Source organism: Macaca nemestrina, chromosome X (genome assembly GCF_043159975.1).
Source record: "Macaca nemestrina isolate mMacNem1 chromosome X, mMacNem.hap1, whole genome shotgun sequence".
NCBI lineage: Eukaryota > Metazoa > Chordata > Mammalia > Primates > Cercopithecidae > Macaca > Macaca nemestrina.
In genome coordinates, this window is record NC_092145.1 from 119,907,367 (window position 1) to 119,924,615 (window position 17,249).

The window sequence follows — 17,249 nt, forward strand, 5'->3', positions numbered from 1 at the left end:
TGAGAGCACCAGTTCTAGAGTCAGGCTGCCTGGGTTTGTAGCCAGCCATACTACCTGCTAATGTGTGTTTGGGCAAATTATTTCAGATAATAGTATTTACCTAACTGATAACAGTTGTGGGGATTTGAGATATTTCATGTAAAGCCCTTAATATAATGTCTTGGCATTTTCATTATTTATAATTACTATTATTATTGGTAGATGCATGTATTAATGAGGCAGTCAAAATGGTGAATGTTTAGGCTGGGCACCGTGGCTCATGCCTGTAATCCCAGCACTTTGGGAGACCGAGGCAAGCAGATCACTTGAGGTCAGGAGTTTGAGACCAGCCTGGCCAACATGGCGACACCCCACCTCTACTGAAAATACAAGACCAGGCACGGTGACTCATGCCTGTAATCCCAGCACTTTGGGAGGCCAAGGCAGGCGGATTACTTGAGCCCAGGAGTTCGAGACCAGCCTGGCCAACATGGTGAAACCCCATCTCTACTAGAAATACAAAAATTAGCCGGGTGTGGTGGCACACGCCTGTAATCCCAGCTACTTGGGTGGCTGAGTCATGAGAATCATTTGAACCTGGGAGGCAGAGGTTGCAGTAAGCTGAGATCATGCCACTGCACTCCAGCCTGAGCAGACAGAGAGAGACTCTCTCTCAAAACAAACAAACAAAAACAAAAATTATCTGGGTGTGGTGGCACATGCCTGTAATTCCTGCTACTTGGGAGACTGAGGCAGGAGAATCGCTTGAACCTGGGAGGCAGAGGTTGCAGTGAGCCGAGATCGTGACACTGCACTCCAGCCTGGGCAACAGAGCAAGACTCCATCTCAAAAAATAAAAAAAGAATTAAAAATGATGAATGTTTAAAATATTCACTCCATGCTTAGTGTGAAGCCATTTTGCAACCTTCATACTAAGAGTTGGTACGGAAACGTTTTTGAATAAATTAGCATTCAAAAGAAAAAAGAGAAAAATAATAAAATAAACTAAAATCAGCACTCAAAATGGTTATCATCAGACCTGGGATCTAGCCTCAGCTATGCCACTTACTATCTATGTAAGCTTTCAGCTCTTTGACCTCATTTTGCTCAGCTGCATAATCAACATACTCTGCCAAAACAGGGGTCAGTAAACTATGGCCCCTGGTTGCTATGTCCTTCTCACCACCTGTTTTTGTAAATAAAGTTTTATTGGAACACAGCCACACCTGTTCATTTATGTATTGTCTATAGCTGCTTTCAGCTGTGATGACAACATTGTATAGTTGTGACAGAGACCATATAGTGCATAAAACCTGCAACTTTTTCTATATAACACTTTACAGAAAAAGTTTGTCAACCCCTGGGCTAAAATAAGAGCCTAATCCAGATCTAACCTTTTGTAATTGTACTCTGTATTCTTTTTTTCTAATGTGCCACTTTAAAAAATATATATATATATATATATATATATAGTGGAAAATGTTCAGCATATACAGAAGTAGAATAGTATAATGAACTTCTGTACTCTCATCACCCACCTCCAACAGTTAACTAATATCAGTATTGTTTCATCTAGAACTCCTCCCCTCAGATTTTCACAGCAAATCTCAGACATAATTTCTTCCATAAAAATTTTTGCATGTGTCTCTAAAAGGTATGGACTCTTAAAAAAAAGTGCACCATTCTCTACCTAAAAAAAAAATTTCTTTATCACCACATATCTAGTTAATATCCAGATTTCCCAGGTTGTCTCATTTTTTACACTTCGAATCAGAACTCAAATAAGTTTTTCTAAGTCCCGTTCAAAGTTTTGGTTCCCCCCTCTAGTTCTCCTTCTTCATCCTTATACAATTTGGAATCATTGAATATTTTTTTGATCCCTATGTTTTCTATCACATTGGTCAGTCCTCTGGATCAAGCTACTGAATGTATTCAGGCTCAAGTTTTTTGATGTTGTTTTGCAAGAATACTTCATAGGTAGAATTATGTTCTTCCATCAAAAGGCACATAATGTCTGATTGCATTTCTTTTTGCAATGTTGACAGCAGTTGATGCTGAATGCTGTAGGTGCCTTCGTTTTGGAATAGGTATCAACTTAGTGATTTTGCTTTTGGAACAGTTCTCTCAGTAACATCTTCATTTTCTGTTTGATTTACATGTTAATTTGATGTGTCCTTATTTTGCAGCTGCAGCTGATAAATTCCAATGAACCCGGAGTGATCATGTTTAAGACTGATGCACTGAAATGCAGAGTTGCCCTTAGTCCCAAAACCAACCAAACGCTTCAGCTAAAAGTGACACCTGAAAATGCAGGACAGTGGAAACCTGATGAACTTCAAGTTTTAGAGAAATTCTTTGAAACAAGAGTATGTGTTTAATAATACATAATTTGAATATAATTAATGAAACAGAAGCATTAATGTGGAATGAAGAATAACTTGCTTTATTTATCCCTGTAGGTTGCAGGACCACCATTTAAAGCTAATACGTTAATAGCCTTCACCAAGCTATTAGGAGCTCCTACACACATCCTGAGGGATTGTGTGCACATTATGAAGCTGGAGCTGGTAAGTTACAGAGATATACATTTCCAGCAAGGTTTGTTTGAGGAGGTTAGACTTGGTGGGAGCAGTGTTTATTGGTTTTCACCCATCTATATAGTTTCTTCTATTTTTCTCTTAAATTCTTAAATATTTTTAACTTAAATTTTATTTATCTTTGAATAGGTAACACAATTCTGTTTTATCTTTTGAATTTAAAACAAGATAATATAGTGAGAAATTTCCCATCAGTTCCTGTCTAGCTATCCCTGTCCCCTCCATCCCTGTCCAACTGTCTTCTGGCCAACCAGTTACCATGGCTTGCCTCTCCTTCCAGAGATGGTCCATTCATAAAAGCAAATAGCATTGCTCTCATAAACTTTTGATTGATTGAGACAGGGTCTCATTCCGATGCCCAGGCTGGAGTGCAGTGATGCGATCTCGGCTCACTGCAGCCTCAACCTCTGGGGCTCAGGTGATTCTCCCACCTCAGCCTCCTGAATAGCTAGGACTACAGATGCACGCCACCATGCCTGGCTTTTGTTGTTGTTGTTGTTTTTGTAGAGACGGGGTTTCACCATGTTGCTCAGGCTGGTCTTAGACTTCAGGTCTCAAGTGATCCACCCACCTTGGCCTCCCAAAGTGCTGGGATTACAGGTGTAAGCCACCGTGCGTGGCCTTCTTGTAAATATTTTAAATGAAATGATATTTACACATCCTGTTTTGTACTTTTTTCCATTTTTATTATGAGCTAGTTTATGTATAAATTTATAACATGTAATTTTAAAAAATCTGACTCCTCATCTTTGTTGGTCCTAGACTTTATGTCCTGAATAGCTGTTAAAACTGAAGTGTAGGCCGGACGCGGTGGCTCACACCTATAATCCTAGCACTTTGAGGGGCTGAGGCAGGCAGATTGCCTGAGCTCAGGAGCTCGAGACCAGCCTGGGCAATGTGAAACCCTGTCTCTACTAAAAATACAAAAAATTAGCTAGGCATGGTGGCATGGCCTGTAGTCCCAGCTACTCGGGAGGCTGAGGCAGAAAAATCGCTTGAATCTGGGAGGCGGAGGTTGCAGTGAGCTGAGATCTCGCCACTGCACTCCAGCTTGGGTGATGGAGTGAGACTGTCTCAAAAAAAAAAAAAAAAAAAAAAAAGGCCGGGCACGGTGGTTTACGCCTGTAATCCTAGCACTTTGGGAGGCCAGGGCGGGCTGATTGCCTGAGCTCAGGAGTTCCAGACCAGCTTGGGCAACATGGTGAAACCTCGTCTCTACTAAAAATGCAAAAAAATTAGCCAGGCATGGTGGCACATGCCTGTAGTCCCAGCTACTTGGGAGGCTGAGGCGAGAGAATCGCTTGAACCCAGGAGGCAGAGGTTGCAGTGAGCCGAGATCATGCCACTGCACTCCAACCAGGATGACCAAGTGAGACTCCGTCTCCAAAAAAATCAATCAATCACTCAATCTGAAGTGCAAAGTAAGAGACAGCAGGATGCTCCATGGGCAGCAGCTGCCTTCAGAGCACGGAATATCTGTTATTGGTTTGTTGTTGGCCCTTTGGGGATTTCCCTTAGTTTCTGCATAGCTCAGTCTGCATTCGTGTTAGTTTTCTAGGGCTGCCACAACAAATTACCACAAGCTGAGTGGCTTAAAACAATAGGAATTTATTATCTCACAGTTCTGGAGGCCATAAATCCTAAATCAAGGGGTCAGCGGGGCCATGCTCTCTGAAGACTCTAGGGTTGAATCTATTCCATGCGTTTCTCTTAGCTTCAGGTGGTTCCAGCAGTCTTTGGTATTCCTTAGCTATAGACTCATCACTGCAACCTCTGCCTCTGTCATCACATGGTGTTCTCTCTGTGTGTGTCTCTGCCTGTGTCTCTTCTGTTCTTATAAAGGACAACAGTCATATTGAATTAAGGACCATTCTAATGACCTCATCTTAATTTGATTACATCTACAAAGAGACCTGGTTTTCAGATAAGATCATATTCATGGGTGCTGGGGGGTTAGGAATTCGTGTCTTTTTCAGGTGTGCAATTCAATGCATAACAGCATTTAAAAACATGCCTTTTGGCTGAGTGTGGTGGCTCATGTCTGTAATCCCAGCACTTTGGGAGGCCAAGGTGGGTGGATCATCTGAGGTCGGGAGTTCGAGACCAGCCTGGCCAACATGGTGAAACTCCATCTCTACTAAAAATACAAAGAATTAGCCAGGCGTGGTGATGGGCACCTGTAATCCCAGCTACTCAGGAGGCTGAGGCAGGAGAATCGCTTGAACCCAGAAGGTAGAGGCTGCAGTGAGTCGAGATCACACCATTGCACTCCAGCCCGGGTGACAGAGCAAGACTCTGTCTCAAAAAATAAAAAATAAAAAGATGCCTTTCCACCCTCAATATTTTTAGTGTTTGTGGTGGATGTGATGATGTCCAGGATATCAAACCTGGCGTATTGCTTGAAATGGAGGAGCATCTTGCTTTATTCACTGAACAAATCTTGGAGATCTTTCCATATCAGTATATAAAGGATGTCTTTGTTTTGTGTTGTTTAACAAAGCTTAGTATTTCATTAGGTGAATGTATTAAAATTTCTAAGTACTCCCAACTTGTTGGCCATTTTGGTTTCTTCTGATATTTTGCTGTTACAAACAGTGCCACAATAAAGAGCCTTTTTATGGATGTGCCAGTATACCTGTAGAATTGCTGGGTCGAAGGATATATATAATTGTAAGTTTGGTAGATTTTGCCAAATTGTTCTCCACAGAGGTTATGCCAGTTTATATTCCCACCACCAATGAGAGTACTGGCTTTTTCCCACATCCTTGTCAACAGTTTTATCAGTCTTTAGACTTTGGGTCTTTCTGATTTGTAGATTTTTAGGTCTTTTGATTTGTAGGAATTGGGTATGTACATTAACGAAGTTAGCCCCTTGGGATATTCATTGTAAATATTTTTTCCTCGTTTTTCATTTGTGTTTTGACTTGACTTTTGGTAGGTTTAGCTATGCAAAATTTTCTTTTAAATAGTATAAATGTATCAATATTGGTTTTTAAGTTTTCCTGATTTTGTATCATTGTTAGATTCTTCTCACTCTCAGATTTTGAAATTATCCTCCCAAAGTTTTTTTTCTAATACCATTTGGATTCATTTTTTTAATTATTTAAATTTTTAAATCTATTTTTATTTATTTATTTTGAGACAGGGTCTCACTTTGTTTTGGTGTCAAATGTGAAGAGGTATGGATCCAACTTTTTCAGATGCTAATTTATCATATAATCAATCTTCTCTGTATGGGGAGATTTTGAATTCTTTCCTGTGAAAGTATGTAGTTATATAGATGGAATCAAGATGGCAGCTGATACATTTTTTCAATCTTACAGTGGTCTTTTCATTTTAATGTTTCTATTGTTGATTTGAGTAACTTCAGTTACCTCACTGGTTTTTTAGTTAGCGTTTTACTATACATATTGGGGCAATAGTATTCTTTTGCTAATAGTCTCAACATTTGGCTTCTGATCTAATAGGCTGTAGGAAACATTATTTATGTCAAAAAGAAATCCATTTGAATTTTTAAAGGAGTAAATATTTATGTGGCTAAAAAAGCACCAATGGATATAATTTAAAAGTCTTTCACACAGTTTGACTAGTTTGTTTAGGGTAAGAGTTGGAAACAGGACTGGGAAGTCTAGATTGGCACAGTTAAGAAGGGCCTCGAATGCTAGGTGTTGGTCCTCAGTTGTGGGTGGTAGGGGGACAGCATATGTCACTAAATGTCACTGAGCATTTGTGAGCTTGAGTAGAACCATGTTGTAGGACCTATGTCTGATGGTGGTATAAGGATGGACTGGAAGACGCAGCCACTGGAAAGAGCTGTTAGGGGAGCACAGGAGAAGTAATAAAGCCCTGCACATGGTGGCCTCAATGAATATAGATAGGAGGGAACAGATGTCAGAGACACTGCAGAAGCTGAATCCATAGGCCTTAGGAATTAACGAAGTGGGAGGGAAGGAAGGGGGAAATCTTACATAAATCCACACTTGACTTTTCTGTTAGCAACTTCATGTATATATTTGTTTTGAAAAAGTGTAGATTATCAACTTTATGTTCTGTTAATAATTGGGTATGAAACAAAATTCTAACCTCTCAGACTTTCGTAGTAGAATATGATTTTAAATGTTTATATACCTTTATCTTGATTTTTTTCCCCCTCAAAACAGTTCCCTGACCAGGCAACACAGCTGAAATGGAATGTTCAGTTTTGCCTAACGATCCCTCCCAGCGCACCACCAATTGCACCTCCTGGGACACCTGCTGTGGTGCTGAAATCCAAAATGCTATTTTTTGTAAGTACCACCCAGCATCTGTGCATGTACAGAGCTTCTGAGGAGAAAGCCACGTGATAATAGAGCAACTTTTGGATAACTGCATAAATTATCTTTTGTTGCCAAATAGAGCCCAAGATTCCTTAATTGTCAGCATAGATGTCATGACATCCTGGTTCCTTTAGTAATAAACAGAAATTTATTGAACCAGGTAATTGTGTAGCACAGTTGCATCTTAACCATAATATTCAGTTGTTTGTCACTTTTCTTGTCATGTGTAACTTTCTTTTGCTTGCTTATCTTAATCTGAAAGTATAGTAAATGATAGTACCTTTGATACATTTAGACAGATGTTTTATGATGTTTTTATTCTCTTTGTGTGTGTTGTGTGTATACAGCTTCAACTAACTCAGAAAACATCGGTCCCTCCCCAAGAACCTGTTAGTATTATAGTTCCAATCATTTATGACATGGCTTCAGGTACAACCCAGCAGGCAGACATTCCCAGACAGCAGAACTCTTCTGTTGCTGCTCCCATGATGGTCAGCAACATTCTGAAGAGGTTTGCAGAGATGAATCCACCACGACAAGGTACATGACCAGTAGAAAATATTTTATTGCATAGATGTTATAAAAGTGCTTTTGAGAGACACCCCTTTCTCCTCTTCTCTTCTCCCTCCTTACCTACTCTACCACCCAGTCATAGCAGTAGAGGTCTGGTTGCTGTGGCCCTCTTAATGTCTGCCTGTCGCTTTCTTCCTTTCTCACTGGTTCTTCATTTTTGTCCATTTCTCTGCTGCCTGGACTTTTTGATAGTGATTTACTTACTATTGGGACTGACCCAGTTGCTAATGCCAGAAGCTTGTATTTATAGCACACATTGCCACAAAGACCTAGGTTAGGATGATAGAACTTTCCATGGCTGTGAATTCCTGCCCTACCATCAATACCTGCCACTCTGTACATCACAAAGTTGAAATGCATGTTGGTTTCTCATATTTCATGGTTCAATCATGAATAGAAGAATATTATTAAAAGTTCTGTATCTTCTAAATGTTTTGTGAAGAATAAAAGCTGATACAAATGGCATTACTGCTTTTTTGGGCTTCTTATATAAGTGTCAGGTGGGTGCAAGTGAAGCTTTTCACCATGTGCACAATGAAGCTCTCAAACTGAACATTTCCGAGGAAACCAGAATGTTTCTAGAAAGATAAACAAGGTCCCTGCAATACTGGAGTAGCCTTCACTTAACACGTAACTCCTGGCAGTGCTAAATTTGGGGTTGCGAAATACAAAGCTCAGCCAAGAGAACTTTTCTTCCATTTTGCTCATTTCTAATATTAAGGAAATTTAAATTTAAAATTTGCTTATTTGTAATATTAAGGAAGTTCTCTGTATCTCTCTGTTTAGAATAGTTAAATAACAATTATGTTTTTAAATGAGGGAAAGTTGTTCTCTGAAACATTTTTAGGTACTACAGTGTCCAAAGTTTTCTAGAACTAGGAATCAGGAAAGAAATGATATACTTAACTATTTGTTTCCCCACATTGGATATGCAGGCGAGTTCTCACTTTAGTGTATAAGGAATACACTGGGCAGTAGAGAAGGGTGTGCTTCTTTTGTTGTAATACTTCTTCTACTTCTTAAAATTTTCTGCTTTCATCCTTTGACTTCTCTCTTCTTTCAGCTAAAAATACGTCCTCAAGAATCAAAGTTTAAAGCTATCAGAATTCTCAAAGTAACAGTCCAGTAGAACCTTGATAATAAACACCATTCCTTCACAAGAAGATGGCTATCATTATCTTATGTGTTTTTATGTATTATGTCTTGTGGAATTTAAAATTAAAAGGAAAATGTTTTGATCCAATTGGGATCAAGCAAGTTTTCCTGCCTATCAATAATGAAAATGTGTTTTTTAAAAAACAATATCACTTCTCCTTTTAAGAAATTGTTGAGATATTTTGGAAGTGTTTTCCTTTTTTATCCCCCTTGGACTGGGCAGACCTTTGGATTTCCTTTTCTTTCTGTACCTTCTCATGTGCACAGGATCACTGCACATCCTGCCCTTTGCTGAAAGGCGATGGTTCACATGAGGTCTTCAGTTCTCCCACTTTCAGCCACTGTATATAGTGTTAGACCATGCTCTAGAGGAAGGGATCCAGCTTTTGGTTTATAATATTTAAATACTTGTAATATTTACAAGAAGCAGAGTATTTGGTTTCTTGGAGCAAAGGGGAAGTTGAGGGGATGAATTGCCAGCACCCTCCCCACCCACAAATCTTGTTTTTGGATTGTTGGTGCACCATACTTCAGTCTCCCACCCCACCTCCCACACCCATCACTTCTCTTCTGATGAAGTGCTTTTAAGAAAAATCATTTTTGTATATAATTGATTTTAATGTTGAACTCTGGAAGTTGACCATTTCCTTGAATTTTGGGAGAAAACTCCAATAGATGTCAGAGACTTGCACTGTCCAGTATAACTGCCACTAGCCAGCATGTGGCTACTTAAATTTAATTAAAATTAAATAAAACTTTAAATTCAGTTCCTCAGTCACAATAGCTATATTGCAAGTGCTTAGTAGTCCTAGCACACTTATACAACATTTCCATCATCACAAAAAGTTCTATTGGACAGCGCTGTCATAAAAATTTTTTATCTGGCCTTTAATGCAATGTTTGAAAGATACCACCAAAGTTGTAACTAATGCATAAATATAAACTAGATGTTTTTATGATATCCAAAATGCCCATAAGCACTCAGTAGCCTTAAAGCCCAACTTCAAAGGCTTATCTAATGCTACACTGTTTCTAAACAGAAACTCTAGCCATATCTTCCTAAATTCAGACCTAACTGGGACTTGCTCGAAGTTTCCTCCTGAGAAAAAAAATCCAAACAAATATAATCTGATACTTCACAGCTTTAATCCCCAATAATCTGGGCAGTTAAAATTGTCTTTTATTTTGATCTTTAAAGTTCTTACTAATTTTAGATTTAATTACCCCTTCCCCCACCGGTGTGTTAACATCATCTTACCTGTATTGCGAATAGCTAATGACCATTTTTCTCTGTTGCAGGTGAATGCACAATATTTGCAGCTGTTCGTGATTTAATGGCTAATCTTACACTGCCCCCTGGTGGGCGTCCATAGACACTATTGTTTTTAAACCAGGAAGGCTGACAGATGAGACAACAAAAAAAATCTGAATTCAGCCTTCAGTTTAAAAAAGGAAAAGGACTTTTTTAAAAAACTTTAAGAGCTAAATATTCTAAACTGGCAAAAATTTTCAGGGTGCACTTCTTTCATCAAAATGATCATCAATCTTTTGTATAATGAACTTGTATAGTGTGTTTAAATGGGACACATTTCAAAGGAAATAAATCAGTGTCCGTTTGCCAGTAATAAATTTAATATTCTGTTTTATACTATAAAGTTATGAAAATGCCAAACTTGTTTATTTAATTGTTTTCTTATGTTTTGGGTGTAATAGTCCTTTTTTGGTTTTTGTTTTGTTTTTTAAGGCAGGTCTGTCATTTTTGAATACTGTAAAACTGTGATAAACTTTATATTGAAGCTGTATTTTAATATGACCGCTTTGAATCCTTACATGAAATGTTCTGGGAGTTGTTATAAACACACCCCAAGGAAGCAATATTTAATAAAACTAGGTCAAAAACAAAACAAAAAACAGTGACACTCACTTGTGTGTATATAAACTCTAAGAGACATCTTAGGCCCTCCTTCATCTTTAACCTGGTGGATGGAGCCAGTTATTAATTTATAATAATACATGTCTGAAATTTGACCGAAAACATCATCTTTATGTCAAGGTTAATATATTTTCTTCAGACATTCCTAACTTGACTAGTGGTTAACATTTAGCACCTCAGTTGTCTTTCAATATATAGGATTTGGGTGAAAAATAAGGAACTTAGTCTTTGAGAAGGGACAGTACGTGGTTCATATTGATCAAGGATCCCAAATAATGCAATCATTCTCATTTGTTGAGGATGTGGGAACTTTTCTATCAGGAAAATTTAGTTTACAGAATACTTCTGCATACAACATTAATTAGGAAACAAAGAACTTTAATGCTGTACCCCTGCATGAAGTTTCTGTGAGCTTTCTTTATCTTGCTTAACTTATCTTCCTTGCCTTCCCCACCAAAATTGGGATTGTTCTAAACAATTTCAATTTAATTCATTGTCAACAAAACGATAGAATGTTTTGCTTGGAAGAAACCTGGTCCATTCCCCTCATTTTGAAGAATCCCAAATCCTGGGCCTGTCCAGGGTCAAATGGAGTTTTTGGTGTTGATACATCTCTGCAGGGTTTCTTTTTGGAGCACTGTGCTGTCTTTCCTAGTCAGTCAGGGACTTTTTTCAGCTTCAAAGAACATGATCTGATGCAAAGGTCTTCTACCGACTTCATGGTATTTAGGAAAAATTTTTAAATGATAATACCATGCCGAGTTATCTGGTCACTGTAAGACTGGTTCTCCATTAAAATGTAGATGCTTTGTCTAATTCTACTTTAAGATGATTTAATTGAGCTTCTATAACTATCAACTACCAAATTCTAGTTTGAAGTGTCTCACTGCACCTATATCATATCTGTTCTCAACTTTGCTTGATTCTCCACTCATTTTCAATCAGAGTTGAGGCCTTCTTTGCCTTTCTTCTTTGTCTTATTTCTGCCTTCATCTCCCACTTCTCACCCAACTCTGCCACTGTTCAGGAGCAGTTGACTAAACTTTTATCCTTCCTTTAACTTAACCTTTTTATCCTTCTGTTTTTAGTTCTTACAGTGGTAATCACATCAGTTTGGCAATCTAAGATGTCTTTATCAAGGGTCAGCCCTTTTCTATTTGGAGCTGAATCTTTTCTTTCATGTAGAAATCTACATGTATATACAAGAAATGTATTTTTATCTGCAGGATAATATTGTTTCAAATAATTTTATTAAGAGTTAACTTTTTAGGTATTTTCCCTTTTAATGTGGTTTTGAAATGTTAATTGCATTTTTACACATGATGCATTCAGTGGACGCTCTTTTTTCCTAATTATAACTCATCTCTGAATGCATTGTGCCAATCAAAAGATAGGATTCAGTGAACAGAATTTGCTTTTGATGCTTATTAAGAGTAAACCCATGAATTTGAATTTTTATATTATGCTTGGTACTTGGAATTGATATATACCTTATTAAAGCTTGAAAACATTTAGCATTTGAATAGTAAGTTTCATCACAAATCATGTCTTTTGCCTCTTTTGTTACCCAGGTTCAATCAAAGGGACTGGATGCCCAAGTGATTTTCTCTAATAATCGGGTTGGGACTTAACTATAAGGTGTTTTCAATGTGATTTTAGTATTTTCCAGTAATAAATAAAATTTATACAAAGTTTCAGAGAACTACCAACTCTCTCTAGTTAATTTTGATGAAGATGTTTTCGTTAATAGTCTGGTTTAGTATTAATTTAACCTTGAAATAAGAAATTGGTCCTGATTTGCCATCTTCATTTTTCCATCTGCTGAAATGCCACTTCAGAATGTATAAAAGTACTTTCGGAATTAGAAGAAAAGTGAGAGCTTCAACAGAACATGTCAAGTTGTTAATAACAGGAGCTGAACCTTATGTTTGAAAATTAACTGAGTGAGTTAAGTGCAAGCATAAACTGAAATATATATGACTTTGAATTTAAGAGCCACTAATAACTGTGTTCTAATTAACACAGTAATCTGTTCAGCCAAAGGATACTAACAGCCATTCTTTCGGCTGTGGTTAATTTGATAACTTGAAGAAGTTATAACTTTGCTACCCTGGATTCTGATCCAATTTCAATATAAAAAGTTGTTCCTTTCATAGTTTATTTCCCCCCAAAAGAAATGTCTGTTACATTTTACCTTAATATTTATTTATCATCCAAGTGTTCTTGATATAAAATCAGTATACAGAAAATTTTAAGAGAACTTACATTCAAGGGACATAGAGGGAAAATGTTAATGTATATTTCATTGTTTCTTGTGGAATTTTTTTTTTTTCATTTGGTTTGGGAATGGACACTGTGTCTAAGGATGTGATTTAAATTTACTTAGGATGGATTTAGCATTGAGGTTATTAAGACAAAGTTAGCAGAGGCCAACCAGCACTGTGCTGCACAACTCCAGGAACTCCATGATATGCTCACAATTTTCTGTAAGTTGCCTCCACTTCCAAGTGACCAGTGATTTGTTAAAATACCTTGCCCAAGAATATAACTGATTGGTGAAAGGGCATATTTAGGTCAATATAAAATAATAGCAAGTATTTATTGAGAGCTTACTATGTGCTAGGCATTTTCTTAATATTTCAATGTGTGTTTAATCCTCACAACAACCCAGTGTGGTAGGTTATTGATATCCTCCTCTTAAAAATGACTAAATGGAGGCCGAGAGAAATGTAATTTGCCTGAGATCAAATTAAGGTTGCTTAAGATCGAACTGCTAAGAAGGGGCAGTTTGAGTCTGAGCTAGTGCTTCTAAACACTGGGCATTTTTGCTGTGAACCACAGTCAGGGGAAGGTTTAATGTTTTGGACTCTTTCCTCAGAGGCTTTTAACTACACACAATTTTGACATGTTTTCCAAGCTCAGAAAGCTCACTAAAAACAACTAAAACTGACTTGACTTGTCACTTGGAGTTGACAATCCCAATGCCTTCTGACCTTTGTGGCACTTCTTTGGGAACTTAAATCAGACTTCCATGTGCAAGGAGCACTAATTATCATATAACCAAGAATACTAGTTATCGTCTAACCTTTGCTAGGTGCTTCAGGATGTCCTTATCTGGCTCAGACGTGCAGCCTTCTAGAATCCAAATGATGTGTTGCCCTAAACAGGCAAATACCCCCTTCTAGGTGGTCCAGTGGCGGGGGATTTTGAGTTTTGGGTCAGCTTGGCACACCGCCGGCAGCCAGCGGTCACGGTTCACTAATACCTCAATTTGCTACAGCTGGTGTGTGGGCTTAGGCACCAGTAACTCTAGAATTGTATAATGCAAAGAACACACACAATTCAAGTAATGTGCCCTGAGTATCTTGTACATCTGTACAATAAAAAAAAAGTTAAAACAGAAGTGCCCTACATTAGGAGAGGAAGTCGAATTGGATGCTGACAGGGTCTCTGGGGGACGAAGAAGGCCTAAGGGTTTCAAATAGCGGCTGCTTCCCCAAGCACCAAAGTTCTTAGACGTCAGACGTCACCCAAGTGGGGTGGAGCCGACGTGCCCCGGAAGTCAAGACGCCCCGCCCCGGGATCGGTGGCGCTGCGCCGCGCAGGCGCAGGCGCAGGCGTCGCTGCCTCGGGCACCTCCCAGGCTCCGCGCCTGCGCACTGCCGTCCGCCGCGCCTGCGCACTGCTGTCCGCCACGCCCCGCAGTCTCCTGGGTACAAGCTGGGAGACATGGTGCTGTCGGAGCTAGCGGCGCGCCTCAACTGCGCTGAGTACAAGAACTGGGTGAAGGCGGGTCACTGCCTGCTGCTGCTGCGCAGCTGCCTGCAGGGTTTCGTCGGCCGTGAGGTGCTCTCCTTCCACCACGGCCTACTCGCCGCAGCCCCCGGCCTGGGGCCACGCGCCGTCTGCCGCGGCGGCTCACGGTGCAGCCCGCGCGCCCGTCAGGTGAGCACCTGGCTCGGGGCCTTGACCACCGTGCCCACCCCACCCCTCCTCATCCCCGTTCCTGTCCCAGACCCAGAGCGCAAGTGTCTTGTTCCTTCCGCGAGGCAGGGCCAATCGCGACGCCCCTCCCTCCTGGGCCCCTGCTCACCGCCGCCTCCTGTAGTTTCAGCCTCAGTGTCAGGTGTGCGCTGAATGGAAACAGGAGATTTTGAGACATCACGTCAACAGAAATGGAGACGTGCACTGGGGAAACTGCCGGCCGGGCCGCTGGCCCGTGGACCCCTGGGAGGTGGCCAAGGTAAGCGCCTGAGGCTGGGACGGAAGGAGGAGGCGGCGGGTCACCCAGCACTCGGGATGGCTGTCTGGTCCTGTGGTCGCCGGGGCCTCATAAACAGATGCGGAGAGATTGATCAAGGATCTAGGCGGTTCAAGGGTGGTGTGGGGGACCCAACCCAGCTTAGTGAAGTAGAAGCTTCACTGAGGGCATTTGTCTGCTTCCTGAGGGCATTTGAGTTTGTTACCCCTGCTTGGAAAGTTATAGGAAAGATTTCTACAAGAGATGTAGGGGCAAGATGTAGAGCGAGCATCATGAGCACAGGCAGGGAGGGAGGGAGACTCATGTGTGGCCTGTTTGAGGGTAGACTCACTGAACAGCTCATCAGCTCTTTTTGGCTATAGGAAGCTATAAGGATGACAGAGTAAGCCAAGGGAAGTTAGAGCTAAAATAGAAAGCACCTTAAGTGCCCAGGTAAAGGCACTTTGGGGAGCTGGGGATGGGGTAGGCAGCCGGATCTGTCTTCAGATCTTGGCAATGTCACTTACTAAGTAGACCGAGTGGGAAATTTTTTTGCCCAGTAAGGGACGGAGAGGGACAGCCAGAAGTGGCTTCCTAACACAAATTGACTTTAGCAGTCAGTCTACATGCCATGGTCATCAGCAGGCACAGAGTGGGCACTGGAAAGGAGCAGTGCCTGGGAAGCAGGTGATCTGAGTCCTGGCTCAGCTGCTGTGGTGTGACACTGGGCCAGCTTGTGCTCCCCAATCTCAAAAATGAAAGGAATTGGGGCTGGGCGCGGTGGCTCATGCCTGTAATCCCAGCACTTTGGGAGGCCAAGGTGGGAGGATGGCTTGAGCTCAGGAGTTCAAGACCACCCTGGATAACATGGCAAAACCCCATCTCTACAAAAAATACAAAAATTAGCTTGGTGTGGTAGTGCGTACCTGTAGTCCCAGCTACTCAAGAGGCTGAGGTAAGAGGATCGCTGGAGCCCGGGAAGTCTAGGCTGCCGGGAGCTGTGATCACACCACTGCATTCCAGCCTGGGTGACAAAGCAAGACCCTGTCTTAAAAAATTGAACTATATCAGGGGTCCCCAGACTTTTGGGTATCACGAGCCGGCAAACCCACCACACCTACACATTCTTCCCCATTTTTTTCCCACTGCAGCCATAGAGTTGCTGACTTCTACTTTTACCTAGAAAAGAGAAAAAAACGGAAAGAAAGAAAACTCTGCCCTTTGCAATGCCTGTCCCTCATCTGTTTGGTCTCCGTTGCTGCTTTCACACCGTTGGAATCCTCTTGTAGCCTATGCTACCTATACCCCTCTTTGCTCCTCTTGGTTGCTGTCATTTACAGACCTTCTAGTCCAACCCCATCCTCTCAGTTTCTGGGCTCCTGATTCTAGCATCCTCTGCTGTACTCCCACTCAGCCTCCCGCTTGCATGCCCACACCCTGGACCTTAGCACAGGAAGTCTCAGTGTCTAACATCCTGCTGGCCTTTGGCACACTTATTCACACACCCCTGCCCCCAACCCTGTGCCCCATACTACTTCCGCTTCTTTGAGGCTTCCACTGCTTCCTGAATACCCAGCACCCTCTGCCCTCCTGCCTGCCTTTGTCACCTCAGCTAGCCCAGATTCCATGGCCTATCAGTATAATCAGTCCCTTGCTGTTATCTCCGCTTTTTTTTTTTTTTCCTCCTTTCTCTGAACTTGCCTGGCCCAACTCCAGTCCTGATGACAACATTTTCTACTTCTGATTAGTGGGAAAGAATCTCACAAGGGAGCTGACTAGTTTCACTTTCATTCTTGATCATGAGCCCCAGTGGTCTGGCCACATCTCTCTCTAGGCTTCTGTTTCTGGAGACTACTACTTTTCCTCAGCAAATCCCCACTCCCGTTCCTCCGCCCTTGCTCATGCTTCACGGAATTGATGGAGGCCCCTGGACATATATAGTTGTCTCTCCTTATCCATGGGGTATTGCTTCCAGGACCCCCAAGGATACCAAAATCCACAGATGCTCAAGTCCCTGATACAAAACGATGTATGTGGCATTTGCATGTTCCTATATACTTTAAATCATCTCTAGATTACTTATAATACCTGATACAATGTAAGTGCTATGTAAATAGTTATGCTATTTTTTTTTAAATTTCTATTACTTTTTACTATTGTATTATTTTATTTTTCTGAGAATTTTTCATCCACAGTTGGTTGATCCTATGAATGTGGAACCCATAGATATGGAGGGCTGACTATACTTCCTCTTCTTTTTGTCAACACCAACTAATCTCCATGTGCACCATCTATTTCCTTCTGCTACAGAGGAGGAAGGGTGTCTCTCCTCTTATTGCCTCATACCTCCACTCATGTATTGGATCTTATCCCTTTTCTCTTGCTCAAGGCCTTTGAGGCTTCAGTTGTCCACTCTCTCTCTTGCAGCTCATTCCCATCTCCATAGAAAAAGCTTT

The 17,249-nt window shown here is 40.8% G+C and overlaps 2 protein-coding genes across 9 annotated transcripts in view; both read left to right on the forward strand.

The window, feature by feature from the left end:
* LOC105500003 (mediator complex subunit 14) overlaps nt 1-13,642 on the forward strand; it is an 88,785-nt gene extending 75,143 nt beyond the window's left edge. For 2 of the 4 annotated variants that reach the window (XM_011772920.3, XM_071088486.1), the window contains exons 27-31: nt 2,166-2,345; nt 2,439-2,546; nt 6,737-6,862; nt 7,240-7,432; nt 9,920-12,265. In XM_011772920.3, coding sequence (XP_011771222.1) covers nt 2,166-2,345; nt 2,439-2,546; nt 6,737-6,862; nt 7,240-7,432; nt 9,920-9,993 — 681 coding nt within the window. In that variant the 3' untranslated portion in view covers nt 9,994-12,265. Of the gene's footprint in view, nt 1-2,165; nt 2,346-2,438; nt 2,547-6,736; nt 6,863-7,239; nt 7,433-9,919 lie in introns of all 4 variants that reach the window. The other 2 variants (XM_011772909.2, XM_071088485.1) reach the window with 2 other exon arrangements.
* Nucleotides 13,643-14,239: 597 nt separating this feature from the next.
* Nucleotides 14,240-17,249, forward strand: part of CXHXorf38 (chromosome X CXorf38 homolog) — a 30,051-nt gene continuing 27,041 nt past the window's right edge. For 3 of the 5 annotated variants that reach the window (XM_011772811.2, XM_071089103.1, XM_071089104.1), the window contains exons 1-2: nt 14,243-14,498; nt 14,662-14,796. In XM_011772811.2, coding sequence (XP_011771113.1) covers nt 14,283-14,498; nt 14,662-14,796 — 351 coding nt within the window. In that variant the 5' untranslated portion in view covers nt 14,243-14,282. Of the gene's footprint in view, nt 14,499-14,661; nt 14,797-17,249 lie in introns of all 5 variants that reach the window. The other 2 variants (XM_011772818.2, XM_071089105.1) reach the window with 2 other exon arrangements.